Here is a 22,503-nt window from a genome sequence, read left to right as displayed (position 1 = left end):
ATGGAAAGTGTGTGCTGAAAGTAGATAATGGACCAAACATGATGACCTCTCAGTGTCTGTATTGCAAATCATAATGCCCAAAAGTAGAGGGAGAGTATGGGGAATACTGTCTGCCACAGAGGCAGGGGAGAGGGTGGGGAAGGGGGATATACTGGGGAGATTGGTTGTGGGAATGTGCACTGGTGGAGGGATGGGAGTTTGATCATTCTGTGATTGTAACCCAAACATGAAAGCTTGTAACTATCTTATGGTGATTCAATAAAATTATTGAATATTTTCAATAAAATTAAATTCAATAATTTTATTGAAATAATATATATAGTCATGAGATGTTAAACACACAAATAAAATGATGTATAAATATATAAAACATTTTTTTCGGGGGTATGGTGCTGCCAGCAGGTCAATCTGTACCTGTGAGGCAAGTGCATCAGCAGCCTGATGGCGCCTTCAGACTTCCAGATACCCCAAAATTGCTGCTGTGCCTTTGGCTAGACACCCAAAAACTTGGGGCAAAGTTTACCAAGAAAGTAAATGGCCAAAAGTTAGGTATGTGGGAAACACACCCACAAACCACCTCCGGCTCAGCTATATAATTGGAGGCATGGCCTCTCGGGTTCCTGATTGAACTGCTTAACGGCCATGATCCCAGAGACTCAGAAACAAAACTCGAAACCCAGCGGCTTTTGGCAGAAATGCGTTCAATCCCTGCAATAGGTTACCGGTGCTGGGCCAACTCAGGTAGGTTTCGTGCCTTGGCCTGTTCCCCCTGGCGGCCTGGTGGCTGCCACCCTCCAGAGGCTACTGGACAGTCAGGTTTGGGCCCGCAGTGACGAGACATTTTGGGCCTCATAGGATGGGGGTGGAGCCAGTCCTGTCCTCCCCACCCAAACGAGACCCCAAGTCATTGCCCACGAACGGCCTCTCTGACTCCTGATCAAGCTGCTTAATGGCCATGATCCCAGAGACTCAGAAACAAATCTCGAAACCCAACGTCTTTTGGCAGAAATGTGTCTGGTCCCTGCAGTAGGTTACTGGCACTGGGCCAACCCAGGTGGGAATAGGTTTTGTGCCTTGGTCTGTTCCACCTGGCGGCCCGGTGGCTGCCATCTTCCAGAGGCCACTGGACAGTCAGGTTTGGGCCCGCAGTGACGAGACATTTTGGGCCTCATAGGATGGGGGTGGAGCCGGTTCTGTCCTCCCCACCCCAACGAGACCCCAAGTCATCGCCCACAAATGGCCTCTCTGGCTCCTGATCAAGCTGCTTAATGGCCATGATCCCAGAGACTCAAACAAATCTCAAAATCCAGTGGCTTTTGGCAGAAACACGTCCAGACCCCTCAGTAGGTTACTGTCGCTGGGCCACCCCAGGGGGAAAAGGGTGTTGTCCCTCCCCCTGCTTCCCCCAAGCGCCTTGGTGGCCGCCATCCTCCAGAGGCCATTGGACAGTCAGGTTTAGGCCCCCAGTGACGAGACATTTTGGGCCTCACGGGATGAGGGGGGAGCCGGTCCTGTCCTCCCCACCCCAATGAGACCCCAAGTCATTGCCCACGAATGGCCTTTCTGGCTCCTGATCAAGCTGCTTAACGGCCATGATCCCAGAGACTCAGGAGCAAATCTCGGAACCCAGCAGGTTTGGGCAGAAATCCCTCTAGATTTAAGTGTTAAAATTTTGAAATTTCAAAATTGCACGGCCACTACTGCAGCCACGTGACATCATATGTTATTCATAACCAGTAATAGAAAACAAATTGTCTACTGTTGCCTTTTCAGCAGATCTGAGTGTTGGGGTAAAATCTCAAATAATAATGGTGAGTAAAAATATTGAATGTGATCAAAGTAGAGAGAGAGTAATGTGGAAATCATTTGCCCCACAGGTAGGGGAAGGGTGTGGGATGGGGTATACTGGGTTGTTGGGGGTGGAGAATGGGCACTGGTGAAGGTATGGATGTTTCATTGTATGACCGAGACTTAAACCCAAAAGCTTTGTAACTGCTCTCACAGTGATTCAATAAATAAAATTATAAAAAATGAAAAAAAGTAAGGTGGAATTCACGCACAATTCAATCAGCTAATCAGTGGCTGAATAAATAGCAGTACTCCTACATTTAAAAAAAATACATATATGAAAAAAAGGTTTTTTTTTTTCTTCTACCAAAAAAAGGGCAGGAGCAATAGCACAGTGGGTACGGTGTTTGCCTTACATGCAACCTACCTGGGCGACCTGGATTCGATTCCTCTGCTCCTCTTGGAGAGCTCAGCAAGCTACCAAGAGTAGCTTCCCCACATGGCAAAGCCTGACAAACTACCACTGACTTTTTCGATATGCCAAACACAGTAACAAGTCTCACAATAGAGACTAGAGATGTTACTGGTCCCTCTCGAGCAAATTGATGAATAATGGGAGGACAGTGCTACAGTGCTATAAAAAAAATGTGTCTCATGGCTGTGAATGTGGCTGTGTGGTCCAGGAATATGATCACTCGTAGTGAGGTTTGGCCCAAGCATGTGGGGAGCAGCCCTGACATAGTGGCGGTTGGGTTCTGGAGATTTTCAGCTGCTGGGGCTGGATCCATTGGGGCAGAAAGGGCTCTCATCCGCCCCCTCTGGGGCGCCCCGAGTGAAACAGCCTGGCACGGAATCTGGTGGCATGGCTATGGTGGGCATCGTGTTGCTCTCTTCTAGGAGAACAAACTATGTGATCTGGATGGTGGCCAATGATTAACTGGCACCAGCAGGAGATGGCATATGGGTGTGACCCTTGGGTCGCCAAAGACTTGGGGGGAACCAATACACAACACACAACACACCACACCAAATTAAGTAGAAAAAGTTTTCCTAGATTTTCTTATGCTCCTGAATCTTGGACCTTCAAAAATGAGTCCCTGGACTAGCGCTCGCTCTCTGTCTTGCTGGAATTGTAGAAGCCAGAGCCAAGGAGTTGAATCTGCACTTCAACAGCTGATGGTCCAGAGGGTGGTGCTGTTTAGGAAACACAGCTGGCCTGTGTATTCTGGATTGTTGGAGTACAAGGAGCTTAGGTTTATCAGGTTGCACCCATCACAATGCTCCCAAGTCACTCCCATTCCTTTGTCTGTAACTACTTCTTTATGCTCTCTTCCCCAACCAATTTGTAAGGAATCATCCTTCTAGGACACTGAACTTATACTGTAAGTTTATATTGCCTTTCTCCTCTCCTTATGCCTTATGAACAGTTTACTTTAAAGCAATGCCCTTTTTGTATAGATACAGGAAGACCATTAACATTATGCTTTATAACTTAGGATTTAATTGGCCTTGAATATTATTCACTCCTGGGCATCTGTTTTCTCAACTTCAGCCTCAGTTGCCCTCATTTCCTAGAACCCCAAGGGCAGGGTCCTGACGTGGGACTGGATGGAACCAGGGCAAGCTGGTAAGTTATGTGCTACCCTGGCATCGTGATGGGCCAGGCCAAGGTGCCACGATTCTTAACTATAGGTTAAGAGTTTGATCATGGGCAAATGCTGTCATGATCCAAAAGTAACGACAAGACTAGGATCCTGCTTCTAGGAATAGGAAAGATATCTGGCCTGAGCACTGCAGTCTGAGATCGAGGTAGCCCTAGGAGAGTTTGAACTTAAAGTATGAACTTAAAGTATTTCTTACTGTGTCCATACAAAATGATTTATATTATGAATGCTTATATGTTGGTCGGACAAGGAGAGGAGAAACACACCCTGCGAATTCTGTTCTAGGGTGAGTCGATCTGCTAAGTGAGAGTCTGCCGTAGAAACTGCTTTGTGTGTCCTGACTAGCTTGGATGAGACTGAACTTTTCTCCCCTTCAAACTGCCTTCAGTAAATGATTTCAGTATATTGTAAGAGGCAGTTTCCCTTGTCTCACAGAAACCTAGCTGGTCTTAGATACGCAGATCCCAGGTGCCAAGCCAGGCCTGATCTTGGGGATGTAGATGCCTGACTCCAGGCAGGCTGATCTTTGAGATGTAGATTCCAAACTCCAGCAGACTGGTCTTTGATGTGCTAATCCAAGTGCTTATAGTTTGTAAAAGGTGAGGCCAAGATTACTGGCCCATGGATGTAAAGAAACAATGTATGTTCTGCTATCTCATTGTTCTTTCTCTAACTCCTTTTGATGATATCACTGTATTGAGCCCTTTAGAGATACCATGATCTATATAAGGGAGATTTCAGGGCTCTCTGGGAGGACATGTGCATCAGAGAACCTGGGAAGATGGGGCTGAGGACAGAAGCTGAGAGAACAAAGGAGCACGTGCTTGAGAGATCCTGAGGCCTCCATGACATACATCTCGTCCATGTAATAAATTGCTACTAAGACCAACCAGCCTGGCCCTCGTTTCCTTCCTTCGCCTGACCATTGCCATCGACCTCCCTGAAGTGGGGAAATGGCCTGAGACTACTGAACGCGGGCGGCGGGAGAGATAGGCCACTGCCGTCCTTTTGCCCATCCTTTTTTGTGTGTTTACACACTGGATCAGTGATATTTGTGGTGTCTACTCACATTCTGGGTGGTGAGAAGGGGCTGAAGAGAACCGGAAGATGCTTACTGTTCCTGACTGTAAAAGCTCCACAGGGACAGAGCTCTCCCCATCCCACCCATGTCTTAAAGAAGACCAAAGTTCTCTCCAATTTTGCTCTGCATGCAAAATAATTTTTTTTTTTTGCCTCATTGGCTTAATCTGGCTTCCTGCTGATGGCCTGCTTTGTCCTACTTTGAAGCTCTCCTTAAAAACCACAGTCTCTGGCAGCTGGTGCTGTGAAAGGCCTCAGACACTCCATTACAGAACCCCGTGACTTGCCGAAACCGGGCTGCAGCCCAAAGTGTGGCTCTGCGGCACTGCTTTTACCAGGGAACATGAGAAGGTGGAAGAGGTGTCATTTTCCACTGTTTGGTTTTCATTCATGATTATGCACATGTCAATCAGCTGGAATTTAACACAGCTGTAACCCAGGTAAGGTGTAACCAGGGACCAATGCGACTTTCTAGGAGATAGCTGCATAGAAGTGTGGAAATGCTCAGACAAAGTGTTGTGTGGACCAATAGAAGGCAAGTGTGCTAACTTCCCTATTGTTTTTGTTTTGTTTGGGGGCCACACCTGGTGGTGCTTATGGGTCATTTCTGCACTCAGGAATTACTCCTGGCACAGCTCAGGGGATCAGTTTAGGCCCAGAGTGTACTTATTCATTTATTCATTTACATTTTAATCATGGCAATAAAGTTTTAAAACTTAGGGATCAATCCTGGCAGGCTCAGGGGACTTTATGGACTTCCAGAGATCGAACCCGGGTTGGCCATGTGCAAGGCAAATGCCCGACCCACTGTATTGTAACTTCTATTATTGGAACACATTTTAGGAAGTCTCACAGCAAACTTCCCAAGGAACCCATTAATAAATAATACCACAGGTCTGATGCTTCATTTCTGTATAAGAACCTCTTAAGATAATAATGTCAATTTCATTACCTCACTCATTCTTATATTTCTATTAAACTTAAACCTACATTATGTAAACTACATAGAAAAACTATAAATACTTCAAAAAATTCTTAACATTCTATATACTAATCATGTATGTTAAGAATTTAATATGGACTTTAACTTCATAAACCTCACAGGGGTATATACAGTGTTACTTTGCCTTAAAACATTTAAATCATCTGGGAAATTTCAATTTCAATATTTCAAATTCAATACTTAAAATTTCGAAAGTAGACTATGGACCGAACATAACTGCCACTCAATGCCTCTTTTACAGACCACAACACCCAAAAGGAGAGGGAGAACAAAAGGGAATGCCCTGCCACAGAGGCAGGGTGGGATGAGGGGGGTAGGGATGGGAGGGATACTGGGATCCATGGTGGTGGAAAATGGGCACTGGTGGAGGGATGGATATTTGATCATTGTATAATGGAAACCCAAGCACAAAAATTTGTAAGTCTACAACTGTACCTCATGGTGTTTTACTAATAAAAATTAGTAAAAAAATTCAGTAAGAACTGTGGGTGGCCAGTAGATAAATACAATACATTGCTGTTCTTCAGAAACTTAAAACCCATTTTCACGTGACAAAAATGAAACAATGAAAAGAATGACAGGTCAAATACATATAAAATGGAGAGACTTCTCAGTATACCAAAAATTCTACAGAGGGTATGATCAGTGTGGGCTATAATAACAGAGAAGAGAGAGAAGTCAGAAGCGCAGCCTGGGCCTTGAAGAATAGAATGGGTGGATGAGGAAGACACCAAAATCCTCTCTTTCTTGCCCCATTGTGATGCCTGAATGGATTTTAGTGAGATATCCAGGTTGACTGAAGGAACTGGAGAAACTATTCAGAAATTATATTTCTTTCTTTTTTAAGTTTATTTATTTATTTATTTATTTTTATTGAATCACCATGAGACAGATCATTACAAAGCTTTTCAGGTTTGGGTTTTAGTCCAACACCCATCCCTCCACCAGTGTTCATTTCCCAGAACCAATACTCTAATATTTCTTCTAATAGATGAAATTTGTGAAAAAAAAAGTAAAGTGATATAGTAAGTGAAATTTGCTGATATACTGGACAATTCACAGGAAATGACTAGGAAATTGTGTGCTTTGGCACACAATTACATATTAAGTAATCAAGTAGTAGAGATTAAATATATGTTCAAATTTCAGAAAGAAGAATTAAAATGAGAAGGGCAGGTTCACTTCCCAAATAAACCTCAAACCTTCAAGTACAGGAAACTTTTGCTTACTTTATAAATTGCAAGTCAAGGCAGGACATCATACAGAAATAGCTTATTCTGTTTCTTCTTTGACCATTCTTAAGTTTATTTATTTATTTATTTTTATTGAATCACCATGAGACAGATCATTACAAAGCTTTACCATGACAGCAATACCATGACACCATTTTCCACACACTTGAATTTTCTGCTTAATAACTCCTCTGCTCTTGTATCTTCCAGTCTAACTTTGCATTGCTCCCAGAACTGTTGACTAAAGTACAAAGTAGATTACACATTCTGGCCCAGTGGTTGTGCAGACTGACAGATGCTGTAATTGTGAGTTAAGCATCTACCCTTAGCTGTGTCACGTCACCTCTAAGTGCTCTGCTTACCCCACTTAATTCATTAAGAATTGCTTGGGGACAGAAAGGTTCTTCCCAGTCTAATGCAGGAGTTGCTTCTACTAAACATTTGAGAAAGTTGTATGGGTGTGTGTGTGTAGGAGGAGCATTCTTTTTTCCTTTTCTTTTTTTGGTGTTTGTGGAAGGACGGGTCAAACTCAGCAGTGCTTAGGGATCACCCCTGGAGGTGTTTGGGGAACCACATGTGGTACCAGGGATTGAGCCGGGTCAGCCACATAAAGCAAGTGCCTTATGTGCTATAACATCTTTCCGGTCGCTCTAGGGGGGATATTATATGCAATTCGTAGTGGGACATATGAATTGGGAATGAATGCATTCATTCATGTAAACTTCCATCCTACACTCTGTCCTAGTCAGGAAATTTAAAGAAAGCACACAACAGTCCTACCAGCTGCAAAATCATATTCTATGTCTCTGTCTAGGGAGTTATAAAACATTGCCTCCTAGGTACTGCTGCTGTGTGACCAGAGTACAATAGAAGAAAACTATGTCATTATGGGTGTTGGAGGTCAAGGTTAGCTTTTGAGATGAGAATTAATTGCTCTCAGAATAGGTTGTCAGCTAACTAGTGCTTTCCTTGGAGAAAATGATAAATTGGGTGCATCTGTTTATGCAGTGAAAGGCATCCTAAAATGACAAAGCAGAGCATTCATGCTTAACTAAAATTTCCTAATGTTCAAATTTAGGAAAGCTAAGTTTGATTTCCTTTCAAAAGAACACAAATATTATGTGGAAACCTCAAAATAAGAACAAGGAGCATTGGTTTTAGTTTAAGATTTAAGTTCCAGTAATATTTTAGGGGTAGAGAGTGATCGAGTTAAATATCACTCTCAGGCAGATTCCAGCCTCCAAAGTGAAGGAAGGAATATTGTGCAGGAAAAAAAAAAGTGACTATTCTATCAAAGCCACAAATCTTGCTTTTAGTTGTTCAATTCATGATTTCTAATAAGAGGACAGAATTGCAAAACTATTATAGCTATCCAGTCTTTGAGACAAGGACTCATTTTGAGGTAGTAGAAATATGCTATTTGCATCTGCAATCATTCCCCATTTACACTCAACTTCAGTCAACTATAAGTCTGCTTTTACTCTATTCTGGATATTTTATAAATATGTAGACGTTCAGCTGACTTCTTTCAAGTAGTATGTCTTTGAGATTCATCCCTTTGTAGTATGTGTCTGTAGAACATTTTTACAAGTGGGTAGCATTCTATTGTTTGTATATTCCACATTTTGTTAAAACATGTATCTAATAGCTGACTCAAGTGAATAGTTTCCTGTTTTGGCTATAAAAAATGTTTATAAACATTGTCTTTGTGTGACACAAACTTTTTTTTTGTTGTTGTTGTTGTTGTTTTGGGGCCACACCTGGCGATGCTTGGGGGTTATTTCCTGTCTCTGCACTCAGAAATTACTCCTAGTGATGCCTGGGGGACCATTTGGGATGCCCAGGATAAAATCCAGCTCAGTTAAGTGCAAAGAAAATGCCCCACTCACTGTACTATAGCCCAACACAAACATTTCCACTTCTCTTGGGGAATTAGTTAATTTGAATCTCTCATTCAGTTGTTGACACCTTCCATGGGGTCACAGCAAACTTGGCTGAACTGGATGATGTTAAAGACACTGCCTGCCCCACCCCCATCCAAGATGTAGGCCCTGGAAAGACTATAGAGTACAGTTGAGATGTGGTCTGGAATTGCAGTCCCCATAGTCCTCAGTCCTCACTCCATAATCTGCTAAACATCTTGAGGAATAATTGTCCATTTATTGACTATTGAGGAATAACAGTTTAGGACCAGGCGCCATTGGCAATGGGTTCGAGTTGGACCGTTGAATGCCTGAAACTCTTATCAACAGCTTTTAAATCAGGGTGAATTAAAAGCAAAACAAAGCAAACAATTTTGTAAGATGAGTTTGGTATCTAGCTTTGTTTATAGCCATTTGCAAGTACAATTCATTTCTCAAAAATACAACTTTTGGTGGCATGAGAGGTATAACCCTTCTAGTAAGGAATAAATAAAAACCTGCTAGACAAATACTAAAATCTATGCCACTTGAAATTATGGTTCCCTTATTTCATCTATTCATTAAACATTTGCTCTGTTAAATTATGTGTGATCACTCTTTAAAAAGTAGTTGTTTAGAGCAAAAGGAAGATTCTCACTTTTTGTTGTTTTGGGGCCACACCTGGCAATGCTTAGAACTTACTGCTAGCTCTGTGCTTAGGGATCTCTCCAGGTGGCATTCAGGGGACCACATAGTTTAGTAGTTAGGGCATTCATCTTATACCTGGGCATGATCTCCTGTACCCCACATCCCCAGTCCATAGAAGACTCTCTTGTACAAGGCAACCACAAACAAAAACTTTGGATGACTCAAAGCACCTTCATTTCACATACCCTGGCCCATTATGCCAGCCCACTTGTAGTTTGTCCAGACATCTGCTTGAGTCCCTGGACTCTGTATCAGAAAATACTCCCAATATTCATATATAGGTAAGGCTCCAGCTATAGTCCTGACTAGTGCAGGTCACAGCGAAAGTCTGGAATACACAGATCAAGGGAGGAGAGGACACAGGGAAGTAAAGGGACACATGATAGTATAATACCCAACAAAGTGGCCATAAACAATCTCTGCTGGGAGAGTTTATAAATTCTTTTATCTTTCAACATTGGTGGACAAAGCACTGTCATCCCGTTGTTCCTCGATTTGCTTGAGCAGGAACCAGTAACATCTCTATTGTGAGACTTGTTGTTACTGTTTTTGGCATATGGAATATGCCACAGGGAGCTTGCCAGGCTCTGCCGTGTGGGCAGGATACTCTCGGTAGCTTGCCGGGCTCTCTGAGAGGGATGGAGCAATTGAACCCGGGTTGGCCACGTGCAAGGTAAACACCCTATCTGCTGTGCTATCCCTCCAGCCCTGCTGGGCAGTACAGCCTTTTATTTTACAGATTGTGAACTGGTACTTTGAAATCAGACAGATATTTTGAACTACATCTCAGCTACTCACCTATCTCTAAAGAGTAATTCTCAAAGTATTAATGGGAGTGGAGAGCAATCTTACCCCTGTATTTGGCAGTTCCAGTTTGGGCCTTCAGGTTTCTAGTCTTTGAAAGTTGAACAGGACTATGGGGTTGAAGTTTCTGTGTACAGGATCCATCCTTCAACCTGGAAAAGCCTGTGTGTGTGTGTGTGTGTGTGTGTGTGTGTGTGTGTGTGTGTGTGTGTGTGTGTGAGTCTGAATGGGACTTGCCATTCTGGAATGAGGGCTACTATGGACTACATGTTTGTGTATGTGCTTCCTGCCCCCTCTGATTCATATGTTAAAGTTTTAACCCCCAGGGATCCCTACTATGATTGTATTTGGAGACTGAGTCTCTAAGGAAGTAATTTAGGTTAGAAGGTCACAAAGGTGAGGCCCTGATCTGATAGGGTCACAAACTTATAACTTGTGCACTTATACAAGATAGCAGAGTTTATTCTCTTGCGTTCTCTATGTCACGTGTGGAGAAAATGACATGTGAAGACACAGTGAGGGGTTGAACTTCTACAAACCAGGTTTGCCAACACCTAATTCTTGTGCATGCAGCCTTTCGAACTGTATTTCCTGTTCCTGTTGAAGTCATTTAGCCTGTGGGACTTGGTTAAGAACTGTCACCACCTACTTTAGGGGAGATGTGAGACTCTCCAAGCCTTTTTATACTCTAACATCTCTGTGTAAGTTGGCACAAGTTCAGGGTGAAGGGTAAGAGAGATAATATAGTAGGTAGGGTGCTTGCCTTGCATGAAGTCCATCCAAGTTTGAGTAATTCCTGAGTGCATAGCCAGGAGTAAGCCCTGAGCAACACCAGATATGGACCCTCTCCCCCTCAAAAAAATCAAATGATGGGGCTGGGCTGGAGCGATAGCACAGCAGGTAGGGCATTTGCCTTGCACACAGCTGACCCAGGTGCGATCCTCAACATCCCTTTGGTCCCCTGAGCACCACGAGGAGTTATTCCTGAGTGCAGGGCCAGGAGTATACCCTGTGCATTGCCGGGTGTGTCCCAAAAAGCAAAAAAAAAAAAAAAAAGGAAAAAAATTAGAAATATCTTTTTTTTTTTTAATCTCCTATCAGTCTATTAGTTGCTTAAGCTTTTGTTGGTAAAGTGATTTTTCAGAAGCAATAAAGAAAAAAACATGACAAGTTGCAAGTCACTTTTAAAGAACAAACAAAGAGGTGGACCAGCGCTGTTTTTTGTTTTTTGTTTTTGGAAGGTGGTGATGGTCTTGGAGGAGAGTCTTCCTCTAAATATCCCTAAGGTCTCATTCTATAGCAGTTTGAGTGTTGGGCTGGATCTAGGCCTGACTCAGCCATCACCAATGTCTCAGTAAACAAACCTGTGGGATCTGGATGCCAGCACAAATGTATGTTCCAGGATCTTCTAAAACCCCCCACACAGGGAAAGCCTGAAAGAGAGTGCCTGGGGGCAGTGGGGAAGGAATGCTATGTGGATCCCTTGCTCTGGGAGTGACTGATCCTCTGCAGCTTAAATATTTGCAGCCATGGATTGAGTTTTAATCCAACTCCCTGCTAGTCGTGGCCTGCGCAGCCTCCTGGAACCCCCCTTCTCAGGGCCAGTACCTGGTGCCTCCCTGTGCACAGCAGGTACTTGCCACTGGTAGGCCAGGCAAGATGTTGGTGCTTCTCAGGAGCACAATACACTGCTCTTTTCTAGTTTTGTCAAAAGATTCCCTCTCCTTATCCAGGGACTGGAATTGAGGATATTGGGGCTCACAGGGTGTTCTAGTCAGTGGGCAGAGTGTCCACTCACAGACAGTCTGTGGTGAAGCCTCCTCCCGCTAGAGAGAGGCAAAAGGGCAGGGTGAAATGTTAGCTGATGGTGTAGGCTCTTACACAACTTTAACTGATGGTATAGGCTCATTTACAACTGGAAGTATTTTTTGGAAAACAGATGCATCATATATGGAAAAATCAAGCACTAATTGGTCATGTAGGACTTATCTGGCTCAGTCAAACTAGGGCTGACTGTGGTGTGTTAAGTGCAGCCTTATGGAAGAACTAGGACGTACCAACTGAAGGTGAAGTGGCTTGGGTAATCCCTGGTAGTAAGGCTTTTCTAACAAAACAGTCCCAGGTCGACATTGGGAGTCAGATAGCTTTTCTTAGAGGGTTTTCTACACCTTGCTTTGAACCAGCCCTGAGTTGGAAGTCCTGGGTCAAGTTCAGTAGTTCCCTGCTGGTGAAGATTTATGGAGCAAGTTTAACTCAATGAGTACATTTTGCCTCCCCCAATCAAAGATCCAAATGTCAGTTCTGAAAAGACATAGGGGCCTGCTTTCTCTGTCCTGAGTTCCATTCTCTCAGAGCACTCCCCGGTAAAGGGTTTTAATCAGATAAACCAACCTTTGCTAATGAATATGCTACTTAATAAACTCACAGGGAAGAACATGGGGGTGAGGGTCAGGATGCTCAGGTTTCATTATCTGCTCCTCCACAATATATTAGCCCAGCTCCAAGAGATGAAGCAACTTAATTCTTTTCAGAAAAGAAATCTTCCATAGGCTCTTCAGCAGAAATGTTCTGTAACACTTCCCAAGTTACACCTTGTCTTAACCAGTGGAAATGCATCACTCGCCAAAAAGGCTTTTAAGAATTCTCTCTCTTCACAGCTCTCCCAATGAGCTATTCTGAACTCTGCTCCACCCCTTCAAGCCTTCAATCCCCATCCATCATTTACCAGATGATTCTACTTCCTTCGTTATCAAAGTCAACAACACAGGTCCTTGACTTCCCTCTCCTGAATCTCCACTTTCCATCCTTGCATCATTAATTCACCCTTTCTGTCTGAAGACTAACCAACCTTTTCTCCAACATCATACTTTCCTCTCCTTCGCCCTCTTGTCTCCAACCACTGCAGCATCAATCATGTCTTTTAAAGCAACCTCAAGCATATTCTGATACTAGCTTTCTTTCTCTGGTTTACCGATGTCTCCCTTTCCTTGCTATCCCAAACAGAAACAGTATTGCAGCACTGCAACCAAGTATCCTGCAGATACTTTTCTCTAGTACCAGAAACTCACCCATCCCTTGTGATTTGGTTTGCAGACTAGTATTCACTTTAAACTATAATTCCCAAAAGAGGAGAGAGGGAGAGTGGGAGAAAGGGAAGAGGGAGGGGGAGAAAGACAGAGAGGAAGAGAGAAAAAGAGAGGGAGGGAGGAGAGAGTGAGGGGGGAGAGAGAAGAAAAGTGTTTGACATAGAGACAGGCTAGGGGTGGGGGATGGAGAGTAGCAGGAGGGAAACTGGAGACATTGATGGTGGGAAATGCACACCGGTGAAAGTATGGATGTTGGAACATTGTAAGGCTGAAACCCAATCATACAAACTCAAACCCAAACCCAAAGAGCTTTGTAATGGTGTAATACATGGTTATGCAGTAAAAAGAATTTAATTTAAAAAATCACTTCCATAAGTCACTCCCTTTGACTGGAGTGTGATGTGATAGCAAATCTAGTCAGAGTTTCATTCTCTGTCCCATCTCCTGTATATGTGAGCACCAGAATCCTGTACTTTCCTACTCATTCTGTGGAAATATGTCTGTCATTGGATGTGCCCTCATTCTTTTTTATTTCCACATAACTGCAATAAAGGTTGCCAAGCACCTAAATATAGGGTGTCAACCCTGTCTTCCTTTGTCCCACAGGCATGTTCCACTCCCAATGCTCTTACAACTAATGACTTTTTTTTCTTCCAGTACTTATTCATGAACAACGGGAAGACATGCTATATAGTGCTACTCACGCATACTCTTCTGTACCAGTCGTATTTGTACTTTGTCCTGTCCTAGTGGTTAAGATAGAGATCTGCCATACAGCAGCTGTTTCAGTGCTGAAAAACACTTAATTTCCCTGTACTTTTTCCTTGTCTGTCTGATGGGCTAATGTTGGGACCACTGCACAAGGATGTGTGGGGACAGTAAAAAGTGAGGCAGGTCAATCATAAAATACACCTTATTACTATGATTACCATGAGCTCCCACGCAGGAAGCTGCAATCACTTTCAAACATGGTTCCTTATCAAACATGGACATTTTCAAGGTCACAGAAAAAGTCTGGAAAACATTGCTGGAGAGTATGTGCATGACTGAGAGTGTGTAGCATTTTTAAAGGGGCACGCAGAGCAATTGATTTACTAGTACCCTTAAAAAAATTCTACCCCAGTGACTTGATTACAGATATTGGAGGTTGGCAAAATGAACTCTCATGACCTACTGTACATCCACTATACAAGACTGTCTTTTTTTTTTATACTAAGGCTGACCACCACATTGGAATAGAAGACCATCTTTGCTTTGGTATCTTTCCTCCTTTAACTTCGAGCTCCATCTCCCAACAGACTATGTGCAGGGCTCCTGGTCACTCCCACCTTTTTTTTCCTGTCTGCTGCAGTTTTATTTTCTTTCTTTCTTTCTTTCTTTCTTTCTTTCTTTCTTTCTTTCTTTCTTTCCTTCCTTCCTTCCTTCTTTCTTTCTTTCTTTCTTTCTTTCTTTCTTTCTTTCTTTCCTTCTTTCTTTCTTTCTCATCCCTACACATTTGTCTGTAGTGTTGGCTCCTGCCTGCAATGTTGTCTTGTTCTCACTTTCCACCTAGGACAGCAAAGGAACTTTTTCTTCTAGGTGGTCTGCTTGTGCTTTTAGGAAGATGAAAGCGGATGAGTGTATCCTCATGCACTCATACTTGGAGTTGAGGATTCTAAAGCTACCTCCAAGTGCAGCAGGAAATAATCCTGCTAGGGTTTTGTTAACTTAGCAAAAGAGAGGCCATAGGGGCAAAAGAGCTGTCTGTGCCCATGTGTATGCCAGTGAGAAGTGAGTGTGTCCTCTGTTGAAACAGCACTAATTTCATGTTCCTTTTAACCAGTTTGTTTCAACAGGTAATTGTCCTTTGTGTGCCTTTAAGACATTTCTAATTCGATGGAATCTCGGAAGGGTAAAGGATTATGTATTGGGTCAAAGTTTCTAGTTTCTTCTTTACATCTGGATCATTTCTATGTATTTAAAGTAATGATCGTCGTTGAGTTTTCAGGCCTTGGACAAGTCAACTTGAGATGTAGTTGAGGGTGTGGGAGTGTATTTACAGCTATTCTCAGATTGAGGCAGCAGAGGGGTCCCATTCTGGGGTGTCAGTCTCACTCCACTAATAGGGACTCTGCTGCAGTGTATTGAGCTCATCTCCACTGCCCCCAATCTAAGTTTGACTACTTTGTTTCTAAGAAAATCACCCCTGGGGCCAGAGTGATAGTAGGGTAAGGGCACTGACCCCACACATGGCTGACCGGGCTTCGATCCTAGGCATGTAACCCTGAGCACTGTCAGGAGTAATTCCTGAATACATAGCTAGGAGTAAATCTAAGCATCTGGAGGTGTGGCTCCAAAAAGAATAAAAGGAAAATCACCCCATAAGTGGCCCTGGGAATCCCAATAGTGGTTGAGACTCAGAATCATATTGTGGAATGGAAGAAGTTATAGGGGCGCAAACATTTACCAAGCAATTCCAAAGTGCCATGAGAAGAGATAGTTCTTAGCATAACTCAAATCTCAAATGCAAAACAATGTGCAAAGTGCTAGCAACATTCTAAAGCAGCAGATACTGATGTCTACCCTGTGCTATCTGCTTTTAACTGCATAAGCTTATGTGACTGTTTTCTCTGAGTCTTTTTTACTGCAGTGACAGAGAAGGAAACTAAGGATATTGCTTCTCAGAGAAAATGTAGATAATTCAGTGATCTCCCTAAAGCAGTTGCAGAATGATAGACTCATTGGCAAAAAATAACTTTCATTTGGAGGAACGTATAGCCACTTTCATTTCATATGAAGAAACTGATTTTTCAGAGGCATTAAATGTGAACTAAAGTTATTAGTTTAACAAAAGAGGTGGGTGCTTAATCCAGTCCACAGAACTCCAGAACCTGTACTGTTTCCATAATACTCATGCTCCTAGCCTCTTGGGGGAATATTACTGTTCAGTGAGCTATTTTTATTGGTAAAGGTAAAAAAGGTAAAGGCCCTCCCGTTGATCGTCGATTTGTTCAAGCGGGCCCAGTAACGTCTCCATTGGAGACTTTGTTGTTACTGCGTTTGGCATATCGAATACTCTTGATAGCTTGCCGGGCTCTCCGATTTTTATTGAGGGTAACATTTTATTTTTTATTTTTGGGGGTCCCAACCGGTAATGCAAAGGGGTTACTCCTGGCTCTGCACTCAGAAATTACTCCTGGTGGTGCTCAGGGGACCATATGGGATGCTGGGAATCGAACCCAGGTCGGCTACGTGCAAGGCAAATGCCCTACCTGCTGTGCTATTGCTCTAGCCCCGAGGGTAACATTTGAACACGGATTCTCCAGTTGTGAGTATAGGTGTCGTTTAAATACTAGACAGGGTATTCCTGTTGAATATTCATAATTTAATGGGAAGTCAGGCTAAGAACATAAAAATATGCTACTGGATGGACAGACCTTAACCACCTGGCTGGAAATTACTTTTCAGCCTTGAGCTCTCTCCATGACCTACCTGCATTCTCTTTCTCATGTGTCCCTGACTAAGGCTGTGCCAAACACATTCCCTCCATGTGAAACAGAATCATTTTCCCTGCCCAACAAGTGTCCACTTCAGCTGCCTAGTATCTGCCTCTTCCTCCTCTAGTCAGGCTCTGCCTGTCTTCCTCGTTGCCCCCCACCCCAAAATTTCTCTTTTTCAGGAAGATCCTATTCTCAGGGAAGGCCTCCAAACACTAGTAAATTATCAGTGTCCCTGAAACACTTTTCTGTTAGTTCTGAAATAGAATCTACCACCTTTACCAGAGACTGTTCTAGTGGGAAAGAAATATATAGATAAAATTTCCCTTAGAATGAAAGTAGTGTTGTTGACTTTAGCATGTCCAGGGCCTTGCTAAACAAAGGACCCAGTAGGGTGGGAGAAATATTTTTTTGAATAAATGAAGCCATCTTCTTCATTATCCTGAGTTTGAGTTCAAGCAAACATTTCTACTTGAATTTTCTATTTCATTTTTTTAAATATGTACCACATTCCAATGGTTCCTTGCTTCCTGTTGGAAGAAACATGCCACAAGCTAATAAATACTCCTTGCTGGCTGGGTTCCATTCTCTAGCCTGCCTGCCATCCACATAGAAACAGCCACAGTATGGGGACCACCTTGTCCTGTTCATCCAAAAGCAAAACAAAATGATTCAATGCTTCCAAAACAAGCACATAAGATCAAATGGTTTCAAAAAATAGAACAAGAGACAAACTGAACAACAATACCAAGGGCAAAGAATACAGGCAGAGGAAGAAAACTACACATAAATATCCCAAGGCAAAGCAAGGACAAGATTTTGGTACCAACTTCCTTGCAGAAAAACGTGTAAGCATATCTAAGAGCAGAGAATTGGGGGCTACCTAACATTCCTGTAACTCTATAGTTACTTGTCGATACTTTACCCACATGTACTCTGAGTGCAGCAAGGTTTGTTGAAGGTAGAAGACAGCCTGTCTGGAGGCTTGCCAGACAGTAAGCATCTCCTATGTGCCAGTTATTGTCCCCAACCTAACTTCATGGGCTTCCTGAGTCCTGCTAAGGAAGAGGGTTACTTCTATTTTCAGTTGAGGAAAACATGGCATAGCGCTGATGATTTATACAAATCGACTCACCAGGGAATACATAACCTTGATTCCCAATCTACCTGACTCTCAGTTTAATATACTTTCTATTACCCACACACATTATGTGCAAGTGTGAGCAGGAGGCTAGAGTCACCCTAATGGAGGGGGAGGGTGGGAAGAGAAGAAGGAGCAGGAGGAGAAGAAGGAGGAGATTCCCTATTTGATTCCCCGGGGACAAATCCTCAGCTTATTTGAGATCAGGAACCTGTTCAGTGGAGCACATTTGAGGACATAGCACCCAGTCTGGGTGACATCACCATCCACGTTCCAAACATCTGAGGTGCAGCACTGACCTGATATGTCCACATTAGCTGGGGACAGCCAGGGAGACACGCTGCTGCAGTTGGCAGAGCCAATCTCTGACTTAGAGCTAAGGGCAGGTCAACTACTTCCCCAAAAGAAGCTGAACATGTTTGCTCAATAGGAAGTACATAGCCAACCTGTGCCTTCTCCAAATTACACATACATTTGATCAAAGTCCTTGAAAAGGTCTGAAGAGACAAGCATTCCTGGGCACTTGCACTAGGTTCATATGTAGATGCCTGATAAACTCTTTCCTAAGACTGGACTAGAATCTGGAAGGAAAGTACACACACACACACACACACACACACACACCACACCACACCACACCACACCCCGACCTCGTTAGAACAAAGTGCCGAGAAATGGGCAAGCAATTGCTGGTTAGTACAGAATGATATTCTGAACAGCCTTGGATTCTAGGATTCTAGCCCTGCTTCAGCACTGCGAAGCTGCAGGGCTCAGGCAAGTTCACCCACCTTTCTGGGTCTCACAGCTTCCAGCTATAGGATGGGGTGGGGAGGATGTTAACACCCCAGGGGAACTACTACCAGGCCTTTGAGAATGGGCTGAGCATGGAACATACAACTGCCCAGCCGGTTTCACTGGTTCTCCTTCCATCTGCAGCTTTCTCACAGGTCCTCCTGAGCATCTTAGGAAGGTCCTGACTCCAGGCTGCAGTCTTAGGTCCAAGGCAGAAGCCAGGCTAGGTCTGCGAGCTCATGGCTGGCTGTCCCTCACAGCTTGTAAAGGACTCTACTAGTGCAAACTAAGTGGGGGCTTGAAATGGAAGGGGACTGTTTCCCTTGCTCTGTTGGCTATGTGGCCCTTCCTAGCCTTCTCTTGGTCAAATTGGAGACTTAGTCATCCCACCTTCTGCCTCTGGGGTGGAGTTAAGGCCTGAGTCTATCTCTTTGCTAAAGTAAATGGGTTTCTTGCTTCCCAGTGTGGGGGTGGGGTGCAGAGGGACAACAACGTCTAAGGCACAGCTCTTGCCCTGGTCTCTGACCCCAGTGAGGAAAAGGAGATGTTGACAGGTCAGTGACTTTCTAGACCAGCCAGTTCTCACGGAGCACTGGACAGGCACTTCCCTGGTGCGCTGGGGCGTGGGGGTGGGGGGGGGTGGGGTGAGGGTGGGAGGAGAGGGATCTGATCTTGCTGTAGCCCACCTCCAACACCCACTGAGCAACACCTCTGACTTGCCTGGAATCCGGGGTGGGGAGGTGGGGGGTGGGGAATGCGGGTGGGACGGAGTTCCGGGTGGGGGTGGGGAGTTTTAAACCCAGGGGACCCAAGTGTACGTGTGGTGTCTGGGCACCCCTGTCCTATTCACCTGCCTCCAACAGCGGAAGAACTGACGTTCTGCTGCGGAGAGCCATATGTGCCGGGGGCCAACTGCAAGGAGCCATCCCCGTGCTCACTGCAACCCGCCGACCCCCCGAGGCTGCTCGGGGTAGCCTGCTAACTGCCCAGCGGCCGCCCCCACGGGCCGACTGGCGCTGCACTGCAGGCGAAGCTTCTCGGGGGAGCAGAGCAGCACCCACGATCAGGCAGTCCCCAAGACTAGGCAGTCTGAGGTCAAGGAGGCAGCCCCCGCAGGGGTGCCAGGATCCCGCATCAGCGCGCCACCGTTCCCCCCACCCCCCCTGTCCCTCGCCCCCGCCTCCAGCCGTTACCTTCCACTTTGGTGAGGGTAAGGACTGGACTGTTGCAGGCGCTGAGCGGGGCCACCCGGGCCGAGTGCTTCTTCATGATGAGCCGTCAGCCTGCAGGAGCGCCGACACCGATCGCCTACATCCTGGGGCCGGCAGGAGCGCGCCTCTCGGGTCCGGGTGGCCTGCTCCGAGAAAGGAGCGCAAGCTGCCCGTTGCTCAGGGCCTGTCTCCCAGGCTGCCCGCGGTGCTCAGTCCCCGCGCCGGCTCACTGCGGCGGCCGCCCTTCGGAACACATCTTCCCTGGCCGCGCAGCAGCTACTCCACACACGCACGCACAGCCGCCTGCTCCGAGGTTGCTGCAAACTCCAACGTCACGTACAAGTGCACTCCCCCACTCCAACCCCACCGGTTCACCTGCCCCGCCCCCCTCCCGCCCCGGGACGTCCAGCCCCTCAGCTCAGGTTCCTCCTCTCGGGTCTGGTCTGGGCGACAGCGTCCAGCTTGGGCACCAGAGCAGCCACCAACTCGCCATCAGACACAGCACTTTGCAGGAGAGACCTGAAAACTTAGCCTCAGTGTCAAACACGCCTAAAAGGGCTCTTGACTTTGGATGGTGAGTTTACTCTTCTCTGCTTAAAGTTCTAAAGAAGCAACAAAAATGCAGTTTTTCAACTGCCTTCCAAGAATCTACGTTTTGACTAGCCTGGGGGACCGCTCCTTATCTTGGGGAAAAAAACGCAAAGTCCACAGAGGCAAAACAGTTACAAGATATAAAGCTTAGGGCAGTTTTTTATTCTGTCCCAGAAACCCAATCTGCAAGTGGTAAGACTCTCTGGGAAGCAAAAATCTTCATTGGCCAGTTCCCCCGGTTCTCTCTGCAGCAAAGCTGACATCTGCTGCAGGTACTGGTCTCACTATTTCAAAACAGACATAAAGGGAAGCTACATTGATGATTTGCTGGCCAATGATGTGTGTTAAAAAGCAATGACATGCCTATTACATCATTATCACTGGCCTGGGAAATCCCCGAATGATTCTGGAGTCCCAGGGGCATTTATCCCACACACAGTATCAGCAATGGACTCCTGCCATTATTCCTGCGGATAAATAAAATGGATGGGATTAACGCAGCCCCAGAACTCCAAGGGCTTTACCAGCATCTCATTCACAAATGCCCAACCATCAACTTTAGTCCCAGCTTCCAGTGGAAAACTGAAGCTCTAAGGAAAATTTTATTACCTTAAATCCTGATGCCAAATTTCCTGCCCTACCTGATTTCCTGTCTCATAGAGGAAAAGAACAGCAATTTTAAAAATTATCAACTTTAAGTGCAACTCTGGAATAACTGGCCTTTGAACAAAAATTTTCCTAGTTTGCTTGGTACCTACCAGCTATTTCTGCAACCATATCAGGTTTCTGAAAGAAGCAGTTCCTAGAAATGTACTTTTCAGGTTCTTGTTACTTGCCCTCTTGAATAGCTGTCAATGTCACTGTCACTGTCCTCCTGTTGTTCATTGATTTGCTCAAGTGGGCACCAGTAACGTCTCACAACAAATGGTGAGACTTGTTGTTACTGTTTTTGGCACATTGAATGGATACCTTGCCAGGCTTTCCCGTGCGGGCGAGATACTCTAGGTAGCTTGCCAGACTTTCCAAGAGGGGCAGAGAAATTGAACCTGGGTAATGAGTAGAAATGCCCCTGGTTCTTCAAAGCCCAGGGTCTCCGAAGGGTGCTTCCTCATGATGCTCTCTGCAGAGCCCTTTAGAGGCAACTCCTACCCTTTAGCTCGTAGCCCTTGCCCCAAGATCCCTAAGGAGAACACAGTTAAATCTCTACCCCTGCCTTTTAGTAAAAGTTAAATGCACAAAAGAAGCTTACAGCAGAAGTCTCACTTGCTAAAGCAGTCTTTGGTAGGAGGGCTGTGAATTGGTCATATCTGACTCTGCTCAGATATCATTCCTGGATGCGCTCATGGGATCATATGTATTTCTGGCAATCAAACCAGCACCACAGCTCCCCTAAGTCCTGCCAGGAGTGATCCCTGACTGCAGAACTGGGATCATGTGCATTTCTGGCAATCAAACCAGCATCACAGTTCCCCTAAATCCTGCCAGGAGTGATCCCTGACTGCAGAAATGGGAGTAAGCCCTGAGTCGGCTGCAGTCCTCAAACCAAAAACTTTTTAAAAAAACATTAAAAAGTGTTCCAGGTTTAGAATATAACTGACTAAAGAATTTAAGTCCAAGCCTGAAAATATCTGCACCATTAAAAATTATTAAAGCACCATGATTCATGATTGGCATTTAGATATACTATGTTCCAGTTCTACCATCAGCATCTCTTCCATTCACCAGGGTTCCAAGGTGTCCCCCAACCCAAGTTTGGTTATCTAAGTTTGGATCCTTGTTCTTGGGATTGTTGACTCTGTGGTTTGGGTATTTAGCTACACCACTCCTTTATACCACTGATGTACTTAGATCCCCTTGACTCCTGCTCCCCATTGCTTCCCGCCTATCTCTGCACTTCTAACTGTAATGCTCTTAGATTATAAATGTTAAATGCCAAAGTGCCACATAATTCCAATTCAGGTGGGAGATACATGTCAAGTGATCCATAAGCAATTTTCTATAATTTAAATGTGCTTTAGACATTTTA

The 22,503-nt window shown here is 44.7% G+C and overlaps 1 protein-coding gene across 3 annotated transcripts in view; it reads right to left on the bottom strand.

Moving 5' to 3' along the window:
- The window catches only part of SLC35F3 (solute carrier family 35 member F3), a 631,678-nt gene that overhangs the window by 196,955 nt on the left and 412,220 nt on the right, over nt 1-22,503 (bottom strand). Inside the window, exon 1 of one of the 3 annotated variants that reach the window (XM_056113594.1) lies at nt 19,869-20,233. The exons of the other annotated variants lie outside the window; for them this stretch is intronic. Coding sequence (XP_055969569.1) covers nt 19,869-19,944 — 76 coding nt within the window. The 5' untranslated portion in view covers nt 19,945-20,233. Of the gene's footprint in view, nt 1-19,868; nt 20,234-22,503 lie in introns of those variants that run through there. 3 annotated transcript variants of the gene reach the window in all.

The sequence above is a fragment of the Sorex fumeus genome, unplaced genomic scaffold (genome assembly GCF_029834395.1).
Source record: "Sorex fumeus unplaced genomic scaffold, SorFum_2.1 ptg000021l, whole genome shotgun sequence".
NCBI classification, from domain to species: domain Eukaryota; kingdom Metazoa; phylum Chordata; class Mammalia; order Eulipotyphla; family Soricidae; genus Sorex; species Sorex fumeus.
The sequence above is the reverse complement of the archived record's forward strand: the minus strand, read 5'-3'. Positions and strand labels throughout refer to the sequence as shown.